The 20,680-nt window shown below is 39.1% G+C and overlaps 1 protein-coding gene across 4 annotated transcripts in view; it reads left to right on the top strand.

Moving 5' to 3' along the window:
- GABRB3 (gamma-aminobutyric acid type A receptor subunit beta3) overlaps positions 1-19,286 on the top strand; it is a 196,492-nt gene extending 177,206 nt beyond the window's left edge. For all 4 annotated transcript variants that reach the window (XM_088052172.1, XM_005516517.3, XM_088052176.1 and 1 more), the window contains 2 exons: positions 3,840-4,084; positions 15,356-19,286. In XM_088052172.1, coding sequence (XP_087908298.1) covers positions 3,840-4,084; positions 15,356-15,706 — 596 coding nt within the window. In that variant the 3' untranslated portion in view covers positions 15,707-19,286. The remainder of the gene's footprint in view (positions 1-3,839; positions 4,085-15,355) is intronic.
- Positions 19,287-20,680: the final 1,394 nt, after the last annotated feature.

Below are 20,680 nucleotides of genomic sequence, written 5' to 3'. Positions count from 1 at the left end.
AAATATTTCATCTTTACCAGAAGTATACTCAGGGATAGCTGTAGCTAAGGAAGATTAAATGGGTCTATAAATCCCTATAAATACTTCTGCTTCTCATTTTGTCCCAAATTCTGTCTTCAACCCTGTGCTTCCCAATTACACATACCTTGCTACCCAAAACTTGTCACTGTCTGTGCTATCTTCCTGCTGTATTCTCTTATTTTCTTAAAACTCTCTAGTTCCCTTATTTTTTCTGTAATTTACCACAGCAAACCCAGACGTCAACCCATGTCCCTGTGATTCCCTGTTTCCTTACTCCCAAGGTCCCACATACCAAAGCAGGCAGGGTAGCCACCTCTGTGCAACATATTACTCAGCATTTGAATTTGGGTAGCTGGAGACACTGTAAATTAACCGCAGTTATACTTCATGTGCAGTAATTCTTCATGTACTGTGGATTAGCTGGTTCTTATGGGCATGACACTGTCTGGCATTACCACTCAGCAGCCCGTGTTTGTTTAGCAGCTTGAAGCTAAGTAGTAGCTTAATAGGAAGTGGGGTATAGAGCCCAAACATCTCTGATGTGTTCATAAATGAGCTACTGGATAGCAGAGATCCACCCAGGTGGACCAAGTGAGGGCAGCACTTCAATCACAACCATCATTGTCTAGATCCATACTGGCCAGGACTGCAGAGAACAGATGGCTAGACAGAAGTTACCGTATCCGGTGACATTCCATGCCCTTCTGTGGCAGGTTCATGAGATTTTGCCTTGTTTAAGGAGCAAGGCTGTCTCATGTGGCCCATTTCTGTGTAGCACAAGTTCATCAAGTACTGTAAGACAAATAAAACAAAAATCAGACAGTACAAGGCAAGCTCGGGAGACCAGATGTTCTATTTCCAAGTGGTAGAAAGTCCTTTTGAGAGGACAAAAATCCATGTAACAGTTTCTTCTCAGAAAACAATTAGTGCCTTGGTGATTATGCCTGTGGTATTTGTATAATAAAGTTCAGTATCATGCGTCTAATCCCATATTCCTTTGTATACCCCCTCTTACTAAGCTGGTACCACAGAATCACAGAAAATGGTTAGTTGGAAGGTCCCACAAGGGACCCACAGGAGTCCAACTCCTGTCCTTGCACAGGACCATCTCTAAGAGTCACACCATGGGCCCAAGAGCATTGTCCAAATGCTTCTTGAACTCTGTCAGGCTGGTGCTGTGACCACTGTCCTGGGGATCTGTTTCAGTGCCCAACCACTCTCTGGATGAACAGCCTTTTTCTAATATCCAACCTAAACCTCCCCTGACACAACTTCAGGCCATTCACTTGGGTCCTGTCACTATTCACCACAGAGAAAAGATCAGCATCTGCCCCTCCTCTTTCTCTCATGAAGAAGTTACAGAATGCAGTTGTAGTCTCCAGGCTGAACAGATCGAGTGACTTAACTTGCTCGTCGTAGAGCGTCCCCTCACAACCTTTCACCATCCTCGTTGCCCTCCACTGGACACTTTATAATAGTACAATATTTTTCTTAGATTGTGCCACCCAGAACTGCTTCCAGTACTTGAGGTGAGGCCACCCCAGCTCAGAGCAGAGCAGGACAATCTCCTCCCTTGCCCACTGGCCATGCTGTGCCTGATGCCCCCCAGGACAGGGTTGGCCCTCCTGGCTGCCAGGGCACTGCTGACTCATATTAAGTTGCCATCCACTAGGACCCACAGGACTTTTCTGCATTACTGCTCTCCAACCTTTTGTTCCCCAGTCTCTCTGTACATTGAGGTTTGCCCTGTCCCAGGTGCAGAATCTGGCACTTCCCCTTACTGAACTTCACATGGTTGGTGATTGCCTGCCCAGTCCTCTAATTTGTCAAGATATCTCTGCAGAGTCTGCCTGCCTCTGGGGCAGGCAACAGCTGCTCCCAGTTGTCTAGTGTATGTGAACTTAAATGGCATCCTAAAGTAAAGTGGTATAAAAGTTGAAAGGTACTATGGCACCTTTGGAAATAATGATTGGCTCTAAAGAACACAGTATAGAGAAGGTATACCTGAATTCCTAAGTATTTGTTCGAGGAAGCATTCTCTGTGCAGTTCTTGGAACACAGACTTTTACTCAACTCCTGCAAGAAGCCTGTATTTCTGCAAGAGCCTGATTCTATTCATTCACTTCCATGTTTTTCCCCTGTGCCTGATCCCTTGCTGCACTGAACCAAACAGTCGCCTCTAGAGTGAAATCTAGGTACAGAGCAAAGGCCAGCTCATTCCAGAGACAGTACTATGGACACTGCAGACAGCCAGTGATGCAGGACTGACCTCAAGAGAAATATTCAAACCTATCAGTTGTGCTCTGTGTTTTGCTAGTTAACCCTTAGAAGTTCCTAAATTCAGTCCTTCAGGTGAGAAGAATTATCTCTAGGGTCTTCTCTTGTGGGAAGGACTATAATCACAAGATTATCTTATTTTTCTGTCTTAGAGGAGTGTCAGCTTCTTCTCCCCCAGCTGTGCTTTAAAATAAATTATTGAGCTTCAGAAAGACATTTGGCCGCAGGGTTTCAGGATCTCCCAGGGAATGTATTTCCCTTTGGTTAGTGATAGCCACCTTTCCATTCAGTGTGCTTAATCTTCCACATCACCAGACATCTGGCATCAGTGCACGCTTGTTTCACAGTTTAGGGAAAAAGCACTGAAAACTGCTTGACACTAACCTACTAAATATCCAATATTATCTCACAGGGTATTACTACAGTTCCCTGGAGTGACACTGCTTACACCAACAGCTTGATTTTGAGTTACATTGTCTTTATTTCTGTCTCTTCATGTAAAAGAAGCTGTGCTTTATTATATGGCAGCAATTTTATTTCAGCCTTCATTTTTGTTCTGCCTGTATTTTAGTGACTACTTGTAAACTGATGGTATAATTATGGAATCAAAGAAAATAGTAATGGAGGAGACCTAGTAGAATGACTTGCCTTGAAATGAGACTTATTCCACAAATCGGTTTTCAACAACCTGTGATTTGCAATTCCCATAGAATTTCCAGTGGAGATACAGATCCCACAGTTCATTGTGAATTCAGGCAGACTGACAATAAATTTGATTTTCTTTTCTGATTTTTAAAACAGTGCTCTGGAATATATTTTCAGGTGCTATGTCCATCCTTAGATAAATATCTTTACATAAGGTTGATACAGATATTTTGTAGATATTTTATTAGTATCCAGTTTGTTGCTATAAAAATGCAGCTCTCCCTAATTCTTCCTTTTAAAAATTCACATACCTATCTGTCTCTCATTGCTTACCTCACTTGTTTCTGTGTAACTAGCCTACTGCTCCAAATTAGTCATCTCAAGTTCCTCTTACATACTGTCCTTTCCTGAAATAGGTAGCTAAAATAGATGGGATGAGCTGCTCTAGAAAGGTACCTGTCTCTCCCCTGTCTCTACTACAGGGAGATCCCACAAGACTGGTATCAACCAACTGCCTCACTCCTAGAAATTTAAAACTGTGGGAGAAGTCTTTCACCATCTGTGTGAACACTGTTCTTGTTGCACATCAGTTTGGTCTCCATGGAAGAGATTCTCACTACAGCTACACCGGCTTCCATGAAGCTGTGTTAACTCATGGCAGTGGTGCCAGACCCCCTTGTTAGCTGTTCCCCTGCTCATAGGAAGGAAATAATTGTAACAGAATATCAATGCATCAAGTTTTAATTTTTTAATATTTTTTTTTCAGTGATGTCACCTGCAAGACATCTTTTACAAGTTTTTAAGCTTCTTCCCACTGACAAGGCATATTTACCAAGAAGAAAAATAAAATTGAATGCTTGGAGTTGTAAGATATGCGATCTTTTTTCTTTGTGTAGGAATTACAACTGTGCTGACTATGACAACAATCAACACTCACCTGCGAGAGACTTTGCCTAAAATTCCATATGTTAAAGCCATTGACATGTATCTCATGGGCTGCTTTGTGTTTGTCTTCTTGGCCTTACTTGAATACGCCTTTGTCAACTACATTTTCTTTGGAAAAGGCCCTCAAAGGCAGAAGAAACTTGCAGAAAAAACAACAAAGGCTAACAACGATCGCTCAAGGTTTGAAGGCAATCGGGTAGGTTTCTTTAATTTATATATATTCTCTCTATTTTTACATTGTAAAGACTATCAGTATGAAAAAAAACAAAAACAAAAAGACTTGCATAAAAACATCACTGTCTGGTGACAACCAACCACATCTTTTTGTAGACAGACTTGGCCATTTTCATTTTCAGGAACCAATGTAGAAGAATATATGTAGGCATCCAGATGTGGAAGTGCATATGATCTGTATGACAAGTAAATGTAAGAAGAAGACAGTGGGAGGGAAGCTAGCTTGAAAATAAACACTCAGATCTACATTTATTTGTCTAAATTAAATGTAATCTAACTGTGATTTTAAGTACATTTATGTACATTTCCTATGTAAGTGAATCCAGGATATGAGCACACCTTTCCTCACTTCACTTAGAGGAGATGCAATTGCCATGGGAAAGAACAGATAAAGGATTAGTTCTGCCATGCTAATTAATTGGCCAGTATAGTTCAAAGCTGTGTGTGGCATTGTCATCTGCTGCTGTTTAAGACCAGCAGGAAAGTAAAAGTCCTAGAGAAACTTTCAGATTGTTTTCTGAAGCATAGTATTGGCAAGGTCTGTGCTGATTATGCTCCAGCCTATTTCCTTGCCTGGAGAATTGCTTTATCCAGTGAAAACTTCCTTTTTGAATATTTGGAAGAAAAATTCAAGGTATTCAGCAGTATCTGACATTAACAAGCCATGTCAGTTTGAATATAACATCTTTCCTCCTTTTACTAAAATGCTCCTAGTGAGGCTTTTTCATTCAGTTCTGTTGAGTAAGACTGGCTTTTTTTTCTATCAGCTATAAATTAGAAGAGTTCACAGTGACAAAACTACTACTTGTTTGTCAAAACCAGTATCATAAAAGTAATTTCAAGCTATATTTGTTTATCCCAATGATTTTGTCTGCTATAGCAAATGTAATGCAGAACTACACCTAATTATCAGCACTCATAATGTGAGACAATTCTAAACCAATAAACACATTTTTGTCTACTGTGTTATGAAACCAGATTCTCATCACAGTTGGCAGCTCTACTTAGAACTAAGATATCAGGATAAACAAATTCCCTTTACAAGAAAAATAAATAGTTATAATAATAAAAAAATACACATGGAGAAATAAAAGAGTATCTGAATTGAAACCCATGGAGAAGATTTTAACTGCAAGCAGGTAATGCAGATGTACACACTAAGGTTTAATTCTCCTGCTGGAAACCATCTGGTGTATCTCATCCATTTAAATGATCTACATAATTCAGTACAAGACTTGTTAATGGGTCCAATACTTCCCCATGTCTGACAGTTCTTCTATCTTGAGATCAATTTATCTACATTGTCAAAATAATCATAAGTACCTTAACTAATGAAAATGTATATTTTTATACCTAGTTCATGACATTTTTATATCCTGGATCTGCTCATACCTTATAGCAATCTTTTTTTCCTGGCTTTTGACTTAGAACCTTTTGTTTCTGAGGCATCCAAAGCAAATATCATGAACTGTTCTGCTTTTTCTACTGCTTTAATATCAACTGTGCATAAGTTAAAAATTTATTCACAGCAAGGGTTGTCAAACATTGGAACAGGCTGCCCAGGGAAGTGGTTGAATCACTGTCCCTGGAGATATTTAAAAGATGTGCAGATGCGGCACGTTGAGACATGGTTGTGGTGTGGTGGGGACTGGTCTCTTCTCCCAGGTAGCAAGTGACAGGATGAGAGGAAGTGGCCTCAAGTTGCACTAGGGGAGGAACTTTGTATGCTTTGTAGATTCATATATGCTCATACTGACTGTTAATATTTGCTGTTTAAATAACACAGGATAAATAACGTGGTATGGACTCTTTCTGTGTAGAAAACATTCTGTCCCCAGGCCTCAGCTGGGGAATTCAGCAGAGCTTTGTTGTAGTTTCTGGATTCAGTTCCTGCAGAGAAGCAGTGCCAGCATACAACAGAAACAGACAGAAACATTAGGTAGAGCTAGTCAGAAATCTTACTTCCAAACAAAACATAGATAGAAGATTCATTGGATGTAGGATGTCAAATTTTAATTTCTCGTTTGAGAAACACTGGCAAATGCAATGCACAGGGGATTGATCAGAACAGGCTAGAGGTCCCATGGATTTCAAGATGCAAATCTCAGGGAAAATACATCCAACAGATGTACTTTGGACAAAGTTTTCCATGGCCTAGAGATACCGCAGCCTTGAAGCAGGAAAATGTCTGTCTTCTGGATCATGTCCACCATTTACCATGCTATACAGATATCCATGGCTGTAGCAGGACTGGAGTCATGCTAGAGATTTTAGCATACTTTCTATGGAAGATAGTACCTGAAAGCTTTACAGCCTTGGTTCTGAACACTTCAGGGATAGTAAAGAGTGCTTAACTTCCAATTTCTCCTTTGGTGTCTCTTGAAAATCATTGAATCTGATGGAAATTACAGTTGCTTGCTTCTGTCTTTGGAGCTGGGACTCTGGTGCTGGATGTTCTGGGAGAGGCTCACACACTATACCCCAATACTGCACAGTAAGGGAGGCTCAGAGACACATATGAAGACTACTTGGTGCAAGTTCAATGAAATTATTGGTTTTGTTTTTTTGCTGAAGCTTCAGTCTTCCATGGAGTATAATTTCATTCAGAAAGGGAAGGTTTCTAATCCTGGAAAATACTTCCAGTCTCATGTGATTTGGGGCTGAATGACATTTTTAAAGAAAGGGAGAATGCCAAAAGCAGGCAACCCACTTTGCACTTATCTATCACCACTATTTCATGACTGTCAAATGTATGCTCTTCTGGAAAGGAGATTGAAAAATGTTCAAATATAAAACTGGAAGAAGACGTTATTATTAGCTTATTTCTGACTACTATTTTGGGTTGCTCTGTTGCTGTTTTGTTTTAGTAATTTAATTTGCTTGTTTATGAACCATGTGCATGAGCTCTCTGTCACTGATTAAGAATATTAGCTCAGGGCGCTAGTAAAACAAAACAAAACAAATCAAAAAACCAAACTGAACCAGATAAAAAATTAAACATTATTCAGTTTATTGTCCACATTAGATACTGCAACTTGTGGGTGTAGTGACAGAACAACCAAGTGCTGTATCAGGTCCAGAGTCAGGAGGGGGTGCGTGTGGTGGGCATCTCTTGTGTTAGGAGGCAGCACTAGCAGAGAAGGGGCGGCACAACACCTAAGCCTGGTGCTTAGGCCCCGAGTTCAAGCTTTGCTTTTATGATTCCCAAGACAGGCAGTACTGCTGAGACAGTGTCTTTCGCTCAGGCAAAGTGCACAAGAGAAGGCAGTGGGAAAATGGGATGTTATTTCCACTCAGAAGTGCCTTAGCCCGTGGAAAACAGTAGAACCAGCATGTAATACTGCTATTGTAGTGTATTTTTTACACATCAGAGAACTGAAGTCTGGAGTGAAAGCTATCAGGCTTGGTTAAAAACACTTCTCTTATAGTAGCAAAAGGGCTTTTCCTGCTTTCTTAGTCTTATTGGACTGTAGAGCAAGGGAGTTTTAATAAAAATAATGTTCTAGACTACAAAATGCACAGATGTGGGTATGTTTGTGTTGTATTTGATAATTGCTTTGCAAAGCAGTAACTTCATGCTCAGTAACTCTTCTTCATAATTAATGCTTTTGCACTGTCCTGCGTCAGAGGTTATGGGTTTGAAAAGCTCAAATTGGCACAGCCTTCCCTATTCTGGTGCTGCTGCTATGGATGTACCTCTCCAGTGCCAGGCTTTTACTTCTCTCTGAGTTATTCCTGATATGCTACCACTAAGGCTTGCTGTGTTGAGGAGGGCTCCGCCAGCTGCTGCTGCTGAGCTGTGGGTTGGCTTCAATGCTCCCATTATGGCTTGCTGTCCAGCTCTGTCCATGTGTTGAAACCAGTAAGCCAAATAGCTCCAGGTGTAAGGGAAAGAAGAGCTCTTGCAGCATGGAATTGGCACAGCCAGTGTCCTCAGGTTGCAGAGGTGACAAAGAAAAGCACTGGGGAGAGAAAAACTGTGCTATATTCTGTGTAGCACTGCTGAAGGTGGCATGATGGCTGAAGCACGCCTGACTAAATTGAATCTCTGGAAAAGGTTTCAGTAGATTCAGAGCTGGTGATGAGATGAAACCTGAGTGAGCCTTTATGAGTGACTCATCTGTGGATCAGCAGCTGACTACAAAGGAAATTTCACACTTAGCCGTCTCTTCTTTTGCCTGCATTTGCATCGTATTTTATTTCAGATAATGCACTGCAAATAGTATTCCTCACTGAATTGTTCCAGCCTATCACAGTAAACCATAGCTACTGAGACAAACATGGGATGCTGCTTTTTTTGTGTATAACCAATTTTCATACACATACTAGTTTGGGATTGAAAACTCTCTTTTGAAAGCCTTGACCCTGCTTCGTATACGAGGGCAAGTTCTAGGATCAAGGAAGAAATTAATTTTTACTTTTCATAAACAATTTCTTCTGATATTATATGTATGCCTAAATTAAAGTCCTCTGATTGTAGAAAAATTGTCAGAATGGAATAGGTGGTCTCTAAAAATGTTTCCTTTGAAAATTAATCACCATTGTTATGAATCAAATCCATTTTTCCTGTTTGTGTTGGCAGATTGGGGCTTCATTTGTAGATCTCAAAACTTTCAGTTTTGCTACATAAGTTGTTTCTTTTAAATAAGGCTCAGATACAGCCTAATTTGTGGCTGAATCAGCGTGAGAGAGATTTAAGGCAATCCTGTTCTCATTTGTTCACTCGTGTGGTAGAGGCTCCTTGTATAATCAGATGGTGAGCATGTGTTTTGGGCATTGCTCCTTCTGGGCCAATCCCCAGAGCTTATGTGGTTATATGTTAAAGTCCCCTGCTGAAAACACTGCTTTTTGGATCCAGCTGTGGCAATTCACGTTTTCAGTTTGGTGGGACCAAGAGTTCATCCCCAGAGTATCAATCAGGAGGGTAACTATCACACAAGCCCATTCAAGCTTCAAACCCCCGGTGGCTGTCAGACATGTGGGCAGAGCTTCACTGACAAGAATAATGCCTAACCCTTCATAAAAAGGCCCTTCTCATCAGGCAGTGTCTGCGTGTATTTTTAGCTCTGGAGATTCCTGGCTCCAACCCCCGCTGTTGGCCAAGGCAGCAGCTTCCCACCAGGCATTGCTGAGAATAGAGGCTCAGGCCACTTACATCTACTTAGCAGTTTTGTTAATTGCAGCAACCCTTCTCATAGGTGGGATTTTATTGTGAAAATTAATATCTTGACTTCCGTGGAAGAGTTATCACTCAGTTTAAATTGGGAAGTACGGGAATAGCAAAACTGGCAGTATTCTCCTGTGTATCTTCATCTTTCCTGGATACTTTTTTCAGTGCTTTTTTGAACAGTGGGGTATTTTTATATCACCGCTGTGATGAGTAGGTACCAAATTTTGAAATATATCTGCCAAGGGTGATAAGCACAGTTCTTGTGGGAAGAACACTCATCCTGTAGCTCATGGTGGGGACATTCATTGTGCACTGGGAGACTCATATATGTACTAGTTTTGGTTTGCAGACACTTTGCACAAGTGTGAATTGTGCAAATACTGAGACAGTAAGAAGGATTGTACGTGCAATTCATAGGACATCTCAGAGACTGGATTAATAGTCCAGACAATGTGAAATACAGGGCAAAGGAGGACTATGCCTTTTTTTTCTCTTTTCTTCCCCCATTGAAATATATCAAGGTTAATTGTAAAACTTCAGTATTACTTGATAGACAGTGATAATATGGAAATTCCTAATTAGTTTGCTTCTTCATACTTTCTCTGTTTGCCAAGGTCTTTCCATCTTCCCAGTTCTGCTGGGTATCCTGGGCTCATCTACTAAGCTGATATAATTATATAAAACATAACCTCTTCCAATTTTTTGGTGCTTATTAATTAATATAAACATATTTAAAAGGCAGTGAGAGAAGTATCAGCTTTTAGACTTGGGGAGAACACTCAACACTATAATTTTTGTTTTGCCTGCATTTTTAAATTATTTTTAAATATCCAAGCCATAATGTGGTCAATGTATTTAGCCTTAAGCACAGATAAACTTAAGGCCTGATTGCTTATTTTTCTACATGTTGGAAAATCATTTATGCATAAGTAAAGAAGGTGAAAGAGGCAGATACTGATCTCTGTGGTGACCAGTGACAGGACTCATGGGAATGGCCTGAAGCTGTGTCAGAGGAGGTTCAGGTTGGATATTAGGAAAAGGTTCTTCTCCCAGAGGGTGGCTGGGCACTGGAAAAGGCTCCCCAGGGAAGTGGTCACAGCACCAGCCTGAACAGGGTTCAGGGAATGTTTGGACAACGCTCTTAGACACATGGTGTGACTCTTGGGGATGGTGCTGTGCAGGGTCAGGAGTCAGACCAGATGATCTTTGTGGGTCCCCTCCAACTCAAAATATTCTGTGATTCTGTATGTACTTAAATATTAATTTTGATGTAAAATAATGCAAGACTAACTACAGAGACAGAGCTTTTCCTTACGTTATTTAAACCCCCATTTGCATTTATATTGCTTCACATGATGGGAAGTGTTTACATGGTATTTGAAAATTTGGTATTGATGAACAAGTAAACATACCTATGGGGCTTGAACAAAATGCTTCCTCTGAAAGATGAGGGAAAAGAGATTTCATTGTAACATACTCTCTAAAATTTATGGAATATTAAACAGAGAACTAAATTAACTTTAAACAATTCAGACTCTACCTAATAATAAATCAAGGCTTAGGTAGTCTTCTGGCCCTAGTAAAGTGCTTTCAAACTGGATTTAAAGTTGGGTTTTTTTTTAAATATTGGAGAAAAGTATTCAATAGCAGCTGTTATATTTTGTTGCTTAAACTAGAATAGCTAACATCGAAATGAGCCTAGATCCTGGGTAGAATTAAGAAGTAGATTTAGGACTCCCCAGATATAATAGGGCACTGAAGTTTTGGACCTGGAATATACAATCCACATACTGGTGACGTGGTAGTCCTCCAAGGGCAAAGAGAAGGTTCTTTGTGAACGTTGTCTTAATTCTCCTCCTTCTGGCTTCAGTTAGGGGAGTCACAGTCATTTTTGTGTAATGACATTAGGCTGCTGGAGTGTTGGAATTTTTCACTTATACTGTAATATATATAGTTCAGAAATGATGAACCTTCACAGGTGAATCTGCTTTTCAAAATGCATTTATGTGAGATTCAGTCACTTCACCCTGGTGCAGGGTCTGTAGTTACTCAGAGGTGGGAGGGATGGAGTTCGATAAAATTTTTTTCTGAAATAAGAGCACTAGTTTTGCATATTTGTATCCATGCTGATTCATCAGGGAATTAATTAATGATTTGGTACTCAGCTGTTTTCATCTGTTTTGATGAGTTTACTGGGAAATGTTCCAAGGAAACAACCAACCCTTGCTTGTGTTGGGGAGATGTGGGAACCAAACATGGAGACCAGAGTGGAGAAACGGGAAGGAATAGATTCGGTGGAGCCAATGTGGGAAGAAAGAAGGCTGCAAAAAGAATAGAAGCACAGGGTTGGCTGAGAAGTAAAAAAGGGGAAATATTTTGGTTAAAGAAGGATGGTAAGAATTGAGGGGAAATTGGCCAAATCCCCAGTGTCATCTCTTATTTATAACAGCATTTGAGAGTAAAGCCTGGTATTAGCGTGTTGGGGAGAACTTCTAGTGCACAGAGTGACATTTTTGAGCCAGGTGATAAAATTATATTCTAAGGTTCATAAGGAGTAAATCTAGAGTTTTATCAAAGACATCGGCCTTGTTTGTCATACGTAGCCATGACTGTAATCCAGTCAGCTACTTTTCCTAATCTATACCTAGGGCAACATTTTCCCTGGAGCCACTGAGCAACACTCATGTTCACTCATGGAGGATTTTGCCTTCCCTGTATATTCAGGCAAACATGAGGTGACTTGCACAGGATCTCCTGCCATTATTGGTTTGCTTCTTTATTTGTTGAGAGAGCTTGTGTACCTTTGTCAAAGTAATTTAAATCATTGCTTAAATGATTCCAAAGTCATGTTTATGTGCAAACACTTTTTAATATGCTGTATGCATTAAGTATTCATACTTTAAGACATCACCTTAAGATTGTCACAAAGTATTAGCGTATAGTGCTCTAATGTCGTCAAGAGCTTAGGTGGTTTATTCAAAACCTCGGAAGGAATCAATTTGAGCATCTGTGGACCAGAGGCTGATTTAGCTTCTGCAGACCCCTTTTTCTCTCCATCTGCTCCTTCCTCATATTTGACATGTATGCCTGTCTCTCCATTAGCAAAACGATGAATTTCAAAAGTATGTTTCCAAATACGTTTCATTTGACATTTTGAGAAAAATGTATACTGTCATGCAGCTTCGTAGGACATACTGTTATCTTCAGAAAAAGAATATACACAAAAGTCGCAAATTTCTTGACTGCCTTTCTGGTTTGATTTCTAGATGCAGTGACAAACAGTGAAAAGTTGGCACATCAAAAGCAGAAGCCATGTTAAGGTGGCGTGTGAAGTTGGCAGATAAGGTGAAGGCAGCTATGCCGTGCAAGGAAATAATAGGAATATAATTGATTCCTTGATCAGGAGAAGCCTCAGTGCTTCCATAATACAAGCTTTCAGCTGCCAGCTCACAACAGTCCAGGCTCAGTGTAGAAGGACAAAATACCCAGGATGGGCTGATGTCTGTGTATATGTAGGTGGCAGACAGAATCAGGAGAGATCAGGATGTCCTGAGGGAAAAAGGAGTTGACATCTGTGGTGGTGGAAGGAAAAGGAGGAGAGACCTGCAAGGGGATGGCAGGGCTCTAGGGGTGAGGCCCACCAAAATGGTCTTGCTATGCATTTTTAGTAAGCTGAAGGACATTTCTCAAAGCCAAGGAGGAGATGGGAAAGATGACACTTGATGCCATGGGGGTCTGGATGAGAGATATAGTTTTAAGCTTCACAAGGAAAAAACAGGTTGTTAAGATACTTTACACATTGCATAAAAAAAGATCCTGATCATAATTTGTACTCTTTGTGGAAAAAAAGGAACAGAAGAAACTGAATCAGTTCTTTTCATAGACCACCATAATTAGTGATTATATCCTTGACTGTATTTTACACCTGTGTTTATTCTCTGGTTACAGAAACTGCTCAACAGCATGAACTCCTTTCTACAAACCTCAAGATCTTACTTTTGTACCCAAAGCGTTTCTGCCATGGAGAAAATAAATTCTTCTTAATCACCACTGAGGCTTCTCCATGCCATTATTCTTGTTCATATTTATTTTTTATTTATAGGCACTCATCAGCATAATGTGCCATTGCCTACAGCAGCAGGATTTGTTAGATATCTAAGGATTATTTTCCCACTTGTGTGTATATCATTCATAGCATTGTATATTCTTTTTTTCCATTTGCAAGCACCTTAGCAAAGCATTACTGATATACTATCATAATTGTCTTCCCTGAGAAGAGATAAGCTGAAGCATCAATAATTGATGAAAGAAACATCCATTTCACAAAATTTCAATAAGAATGAAAAAAGTTAAATGCTTATGGACAGACGCATAGCTGTGCATACTTTTAATCCATCACACAGAGCTTGCAGAGGATGTGGTATCAGATGACTGTGAACTTCAGGAGGCTGTGACAATAGTCTGTTTTTACAACCACTTTTAAACTGATGCTTCTAGAATGAGATGTTCAACTGCTACACAGTTTGCACAGCTAGATCATATGGCAGGCTAAAAAAATGTATTAATTGCATGATGAATTATGGATGAATAAATTGCACATGTAAAACTGGAAATTATCCTGTATTCCATGATTGACTATCTATTTCTGACACGGAGAACTAAATTCTCTTTAACAGTGTCACATGTGTGTTAACTGTCTGAAAACACCCAGCACAGGGCTTCTTTTTTACCTTCAGCCATCATTTTCCTTGCCCCAAAACTGGCAGAAAATTTGGAGCTGATCCCTGCTTTGCCTGTATTGACTGCACATCCTTCAGCGTGTAGGGCCTGGAGCATGGGGCTTGTGCTGCCCCACCAATGAAACTACCAAATACTGACTCAGACACCATTGCTTGGAACTTCTCAGTGCCACTCATGGGAACTCTTAAGGCTTCTGGACTGAAGGAGACATACACAACTCTGGGCTGCTCCTCTCTTGCCACTCGGGAGGACTGGAGAGTCTGGCCCAGATTTTAAGACTCTAAATTGTCAGGATCTTTTTCTTTATTACTGAAAATGGCATCACACTGCTCTGTACTTGGAAATTTGAAGTTTTGATGATTTTTGTTAGGAGCTCTCTGTCATATGGCTGACCAGGGACCTGTTTTTTTGTCTTTCAGGGTGATGCCTAGTCCTTGACTGAGTATGGGTTACTGCTAACACAAACATTGACCTTCCTGTAGTTTCAGTTGCTGTTAAATTAAGCAAAGTATAATACTAAACAAAAATACCTACATAGAAATCACTGTCAAGTTTCTCTCAACAAAACTTTGACTTTGTTAGCATAATGAATACATTTCGTGCTAAACACTGGACACTGCCTCTGAAATAGGGCAGTGAAAGGGAAAAGTCCCTCCTATTTCCTCAATTCAGCCACTTTTTTCCTATCCTTAAGTATATTGGTTTTTGAGATCAATCACTCAGAAAATCCCTGCAGTTAAAGATTGCCGTGATTGGAAAACTCTGCAAATGACTTTGGAAGGAAAATTTCAGGAGATAAATTGTAAATAAGCTCTGTGATTGTAAAATGCAGAGTTCAGCACATCAGAACCATCCTTGGCATTTTAGCAAACTACACAGGCACTCATTTTTACTTTATTTTAGATCACAGCTAGGGAAAAAAAAAAACAAAACTAGCCAGTTTAGATTAATTTCCTACTGTAGCAGAGAGACATCCCTTACTGTCTCCCTCCATTGCCAGCAGTGCAGAGGTTTCATGGAGGAGACCATGCCTTAAAATGTGGCTGGTTCAGAGGGAGAAGAAAATGATGGAGATTGCCTAGTGCAGTTTTGTACTGGATGTTTGGTAGTATGATGATAGCCCTGTTTGTAAAAGTATTTAAGTACTTGCCTAATTTTAGGCAGCTGAATAGTGCCATTTCTTTTTTAAGATCATCACATGCTTAAAAATAATGACATTATTTTTTTAGATATGTATGGGTTTGGAGATTTACATACACCCACATTCTGCTCATCAGTGTCAATTCTTTTGAAAGGATTTGTGTTTCCATTTCTTCACTCTAGGTGGACACCCATGGAAACATTTTGCTAACATCTCTTGAAATTCACAACGAGGTGGCAAGCAACGAGGTCACCACCAGCGTTACAGAAGCCCGAAATTCAACTATATCTTTTGACAACTCAGGAATCCAGTACAGAAAACAAAGCTCACATCGTGAAAGCCTTGGAAGGCGTTCGTCAGAAAGACCGGGCTCACATAGCAAGAGGGGCCATTTACGAAGAAGGTCTTCGCAACTGAAAATAAAAATCCCCGATTTAACAGATGTGAATGCCATCGACAGATGGTCAAGAATGGTGTTTCCATTCACATTTTCTCTTTTCAACTTAATTTACTGGCTATACTATGTTAACTGAGTGACTTAGTTTTTTTTAAAGGACTTCAACTATAACAAGTGAAGTACTACTTGCCTGCAGAGTTTATATATATATTTATATATATATATATTTATATATAAAAAAATATATATATGAACTTTTACTATGTAGACCATACTCATGTATGTGTGAATACATGTAGCAAAGAACTGTGTGTACTTTAAAGCACATACTGCAAAGCAAAAGTATATGTATGCACACACACATGAACACATTCATTCTGAGGTTATGGACACTTTAACATAGAATGCACTTCAGAGGAACTTTTTCAATCAAAAGGCAGGTGTCGTCAAAGCAGCAAGCCTTGAGAAAGTAAGTGTTGTATATTGTCAGTACAAAACTGATTGTCAGAAATTTTTGAACAGCTGTAATCCTGTATAAAGTCAGTATTTAGTAACATCCTTTGTAAATGCTGCCATACACGCTAATCATAAAGCAGTAGAGTTACACTCTTAAGTTTAAAATAAGTTATTTATATTGCAGATCCAGCAACTACCATTTCATCAAGCCAAATTTTTTTTTTTCTTTGCTAAAATTTCTTGGGTTTATATATGTCATAATACACATTTTCCCTGGGTGGGCATAGTTTTTAATGATCTCTTGCTTTCTCTTCTGCAGTAGGCAAGCTGATCATGGGAGTGTTGTAGGTCTTTGGAGACATATGCAGGTTTATAATATTTCAAACAAGCATTTTAAGTGTCCATCAACACTGACATGAATCTTTTGTAAGTACTGTAAATGTACAGCACATTTTCCTTCCCTTGGACTGGTTCCAGCTGCCATGTCATTTTGAAAGAGAACAGCACATTTTTAGTATAATTTAGCTGAGAATTCAACTACTGTCAATGTGTTCTACATCTGCTGTAGATTTAAAGATTGTTATTCCAGTGAAAGCATAGAAGATGTCTCAGGTTATTTGTTACTTCAACATGAAATCACCTAGCTGTAGCCTTTTTTAAACATGCATTCATATTATTTGACATTCTTATAACATTGTATGTTAATGTAAAATATATTTGCATAATATGCATATATTTTCTCAATATTTTTCTTTCCTGTGCTTGCTATCGTGACCGCATGTTATGTCATATTTTTGTTTCTGTGATGTTATAACTTCTTATTCTCTAGAGCTGAGCAAATAGAGCACTTCCGATACTTTGATTCAGTAATGGAGCATTTTCATATTTTATTTATATATTGAAAGTATAGGCCTACGCTTACCAAGGTAGTGTCCTGCCATCACAGATCACAAGAGTATGTTTTGTTTCAGCATTAACTGTGCTCTAACATACCCTTCATGCAAATGTGATCATTTTGGTTTTGATCCCAGTTCATTCCCTCACTGGGATTACAACTTTTTTCAGTCTAGTAGATTGTAGTCATCAAGGTATGCCAATTTCAGATCTGTAAACCTAATTTGTTATTTATCAGAACTAAATCTTTCTAAAGAAAAGAAGATATATTTTTTGTAAACAGTGTTTCTATCATGTACATTGTCAAATAACAACAAATACAGTAGCATAAATAGATCTAAGAAAACAGAATTCAGGCTTAGCCCTGACAGATCTCTGCACATGAAATTCCTGTAGACATCAATGAGATTTTCTGACAGAGAGCTTTGGATGCTAGTTGGAAAGTTCTATGGGCAAAAATACATGTGGATATGCATCTAGCAAAACCACCAAATATGAATGAAACTGAAAAGGCCACCTTGGCTCTGTAGTGACCACCCCCTGTTCTCGCTAGCACTCGATTTACCTGTGAGTAGAGCCCTGATACTTGGGTTGCTGCCATGTGCTGCCCATTACTGTTCCCACCCCTATTTGCAACTGAACTATGAAACTTTGCTCCTGACTGAAATTCCAGCATAGATGAGCCTGGTTTGCAAAGGTGTTTCAGTTCCATCCTTGGGGCTGCTCCTTGAGCATCAGCTAGCTGGCCGCAGCTGCCTTGCAGCGCCGCTGCAGTGCGATATCCAGCCGGGAATGCTCACCAGAACCCCGGCTCCTGCAGTCCTGCTGCATCCTTGGCAGTGGTGCAGAGTGGCTGGAGCTGCAGTTTTTAAGCACTGTATCTGAAGACAACTACACAGCATGAACAGCCTCAGAGGAACCCGTACAGCTGGAGCAGAAAAATTTGGTGTTTAAAAGCTCCTCAGTATTAAGTCCCATTGGTAAATGTATTGTGAGTTCTCTAATATCTCTTCAAACTGTGAAGGGATTATAGAGCACATTGTCATCTTTATAATCAAAGTAACTAACAATTAACAACCTCCTAAAGTACACATTAGATAGAATTGTTGAAAACCTCTCCTAAGTTTTTACCTTAATAGCAAAACGTGTTTAAACAAAACTATCTGATTTTAATAAAAATTATAAATGGTAGGCTTTGCTTTAGAAAGATTTCCCTACTGAGATTATCTCCAAGCAAGTCTTCCTGTAAGTGCCCTAAAGAACTACCCTAAGAAGTCAGATTTGAGAATGGTCCTGCCTTCATGATTTAACCACAGCACTCTATTTTCTTCAAGCCCCACCTCCTAGAAATCACATGGCCATGCAGAAACTTTCAACAAGATGTGACTTTTTTAGTTGTGGAAGAAACGTGTATTCCAAATCTCACTGAAATCAGTTCTTCAGTGGCTTCAACCAAAATTTCCAAGAAGACAGAAAATCACTGTCTGTAGAGAGGGAAGCGGCAACGTGGATTTTTCAGGGCCCTGCATGTGCAAGAGGACCGAGTCTCAGGACTCTGCCTCTCTTACCCTTTGCACTACTGGAGGGCAGCATGTTAATGCAGCCCCCTTCAGGGAACTGTACTCCCCATCTTGCCTGTCCTTGCAAAAAGTAGGCAGTTGCACGTTTCAGCTTTTTCAAAAGATTTCACGTTCATTGGTTTAGTCACAAACGACTTTAACCTTGAACAGATCCAAGTCTTGGTTTGACTTGAAAAAAGCCAGCAAAATCTCACTTAAGGTTAGTACTTTATCTTACACACACGTTTTTTGTGCCTTTTTTTGCCAATTCTGTTCCTACAGTCCCACCACGACACAAAAACCCACACATACAACCATGTGTAAAGAACAGTGTTTGCCTTGACCTCCCATTTTCTGGCTCTTGACCCTGTGCACTAGCTGCAGTACATTATTTTAACCACAGATTGTTTTAAGACTGAAAATGGTAATTTCAATTAAATCACACCAGAGTAATGTATTTCATAGCTAATCAACTCCTTTGTAATTCAACAGTACTATAAATAACATTAACACATAATTTGTTTGTAAAAGGCATTAAAAAAAGGAAAACTGGAACTATCTTCTGTTATAGCCGAAAGGGTCATTAAACAGTAGAAATATTACGGTGGTTTAACTCTAAGTTGATTTCATCCCATTGTAAAGATAAACTAAAACCCAGTCCTTTTTGCTTAAGGCACAGCTATGTATTTTTGGTATTCTTCCGCAGTGAAAAAAAAAAAAAGAATAGTAAAATGGAATGATGAAGAGATGCTTTATGAAGATATTGATGAATGAATATTAATTTATTAAAAAGGATTTAAAAATTCATTGTTGTTTTGTTGTTTGTTTTTTTGTTTTTTTTCTGGGGGTTGAGGGAGCATGATGGCTTTGTTTAGCTAAATTTAATATTAAAGATCATGTAATGATTAGTCTTACACATTTTACAGAAAAAGACCAAATATAGAAGCATTTTCTAATCAACACACAATTAGCAGAAAAGATTCTGAAGCATTGAACAACTATATTTCCTAGTGCTTTGTGTGGTAGATCAAGGAAGAGGGAAAAACCTACTGACTTAGCAAGATTCTTAATAGCAAACCAATCTGTCTTCAGGCTGCAGCATTGCCAGCTAAGAGTAAAAAGTTTGTGCTGTGCTTTGTATGAAAAAGCCTGCTTCTACCCAGGACACAAAAGAGTTTTTTAATTATCAAAACAAGACATTTTATTTTAATTTATTTATAGGTTTTAGTAATCAAGTACTGTGTTCATTAAACTTTTTATTGTTAAATATTAATAAGTTATTTTAGAGGAGTCGGGATACAGAGAATTTTGTGAACGGGGGTTTTAAAGACACCTTGATATTAGTGCTGCAACCCCTTCCTCCAAAACCACAAAAATAGCTTGAAAATTTGGAAAGCAGGAGCAAACTGTCATATGTTTGCTTAAATCTCATGATATATGTCACAGATTTTAAAAGGAGATAAAATATTCAGCAACATAGTTGTAATGGCCTTTTAAATCAACAGAAAGGCTCCCTCTTATTTCAACACGTTTCTGCTCACTTTCAGCAATGCTTCCCAGGTTGCAAGTAACATCTATGATCTATTTTTTCTAGTCCAGCCTACATTGTAGAGTAGGAGAGATTAACCTTGTAGCAAGCTTAGTTTTTTGATTTGGAATGTTTGCTAAGAGATGCATTTCTTTGTGTATTTTGGAGATGATGTATGGATAAATACTATTTAATTGCTTAAGTATCTCATTATATCAAATATAATCAAATATATCTCATTATATCAAAGGAGTTCAGGTTCTAGTAGAAATTATGTGTTCTTTTTCTCCAAAGAGTTATGGTCCTGTTAGTGTCAAGACTATTTCCACAGATGTTGGTTTTATAGTCACAACTGTTACAACAGCAAGTGCCACCTGCTAAGAGAGGTACAGCAGTAGCTGAAAACTGAACTAAAAACAGTGAGAATTTCAAGGCTTCTCTGAACTGGTCTTGAACAAAGAAATCTTTCATAAGTGCCTTCAAACTCCTCAAAATACAGGGTCTGAGCTTTACAAAAAGTATTTCATATTGTGGATGTTCCATTTATGTGGTTCTTATAGCTTGTGAGAGCTGATTTGTGGACTCTAACACACACATTCAGAAAATCAAACCTTTTGACAGTTTACCCGACCTGCAGAATCACTTGTATTTGAAAGCTCGAGCTATGTGGATA

The sequence above is a fragment of the Pseudopodoces humilis genome, chromosome 2 (genome assembly GCF_049639895.1).
Source record: "Pseudopodoces humilis isolate 2021_Gansu_Grassland_sample_001 chromosome 2, ASM4963989v1, whole genome shotgun sequence".
Lineage (NCBI taxonomy): Eukaryota > Metazoa > Chordata > Aves > Passeriformes > Paridae > Pseudopodoces > Pseudopodoces humilis.
Note: the sequence above shows the minus strand (reverse complement) of the source record. Positions and strands in the feature narration are given on the sequence as shown.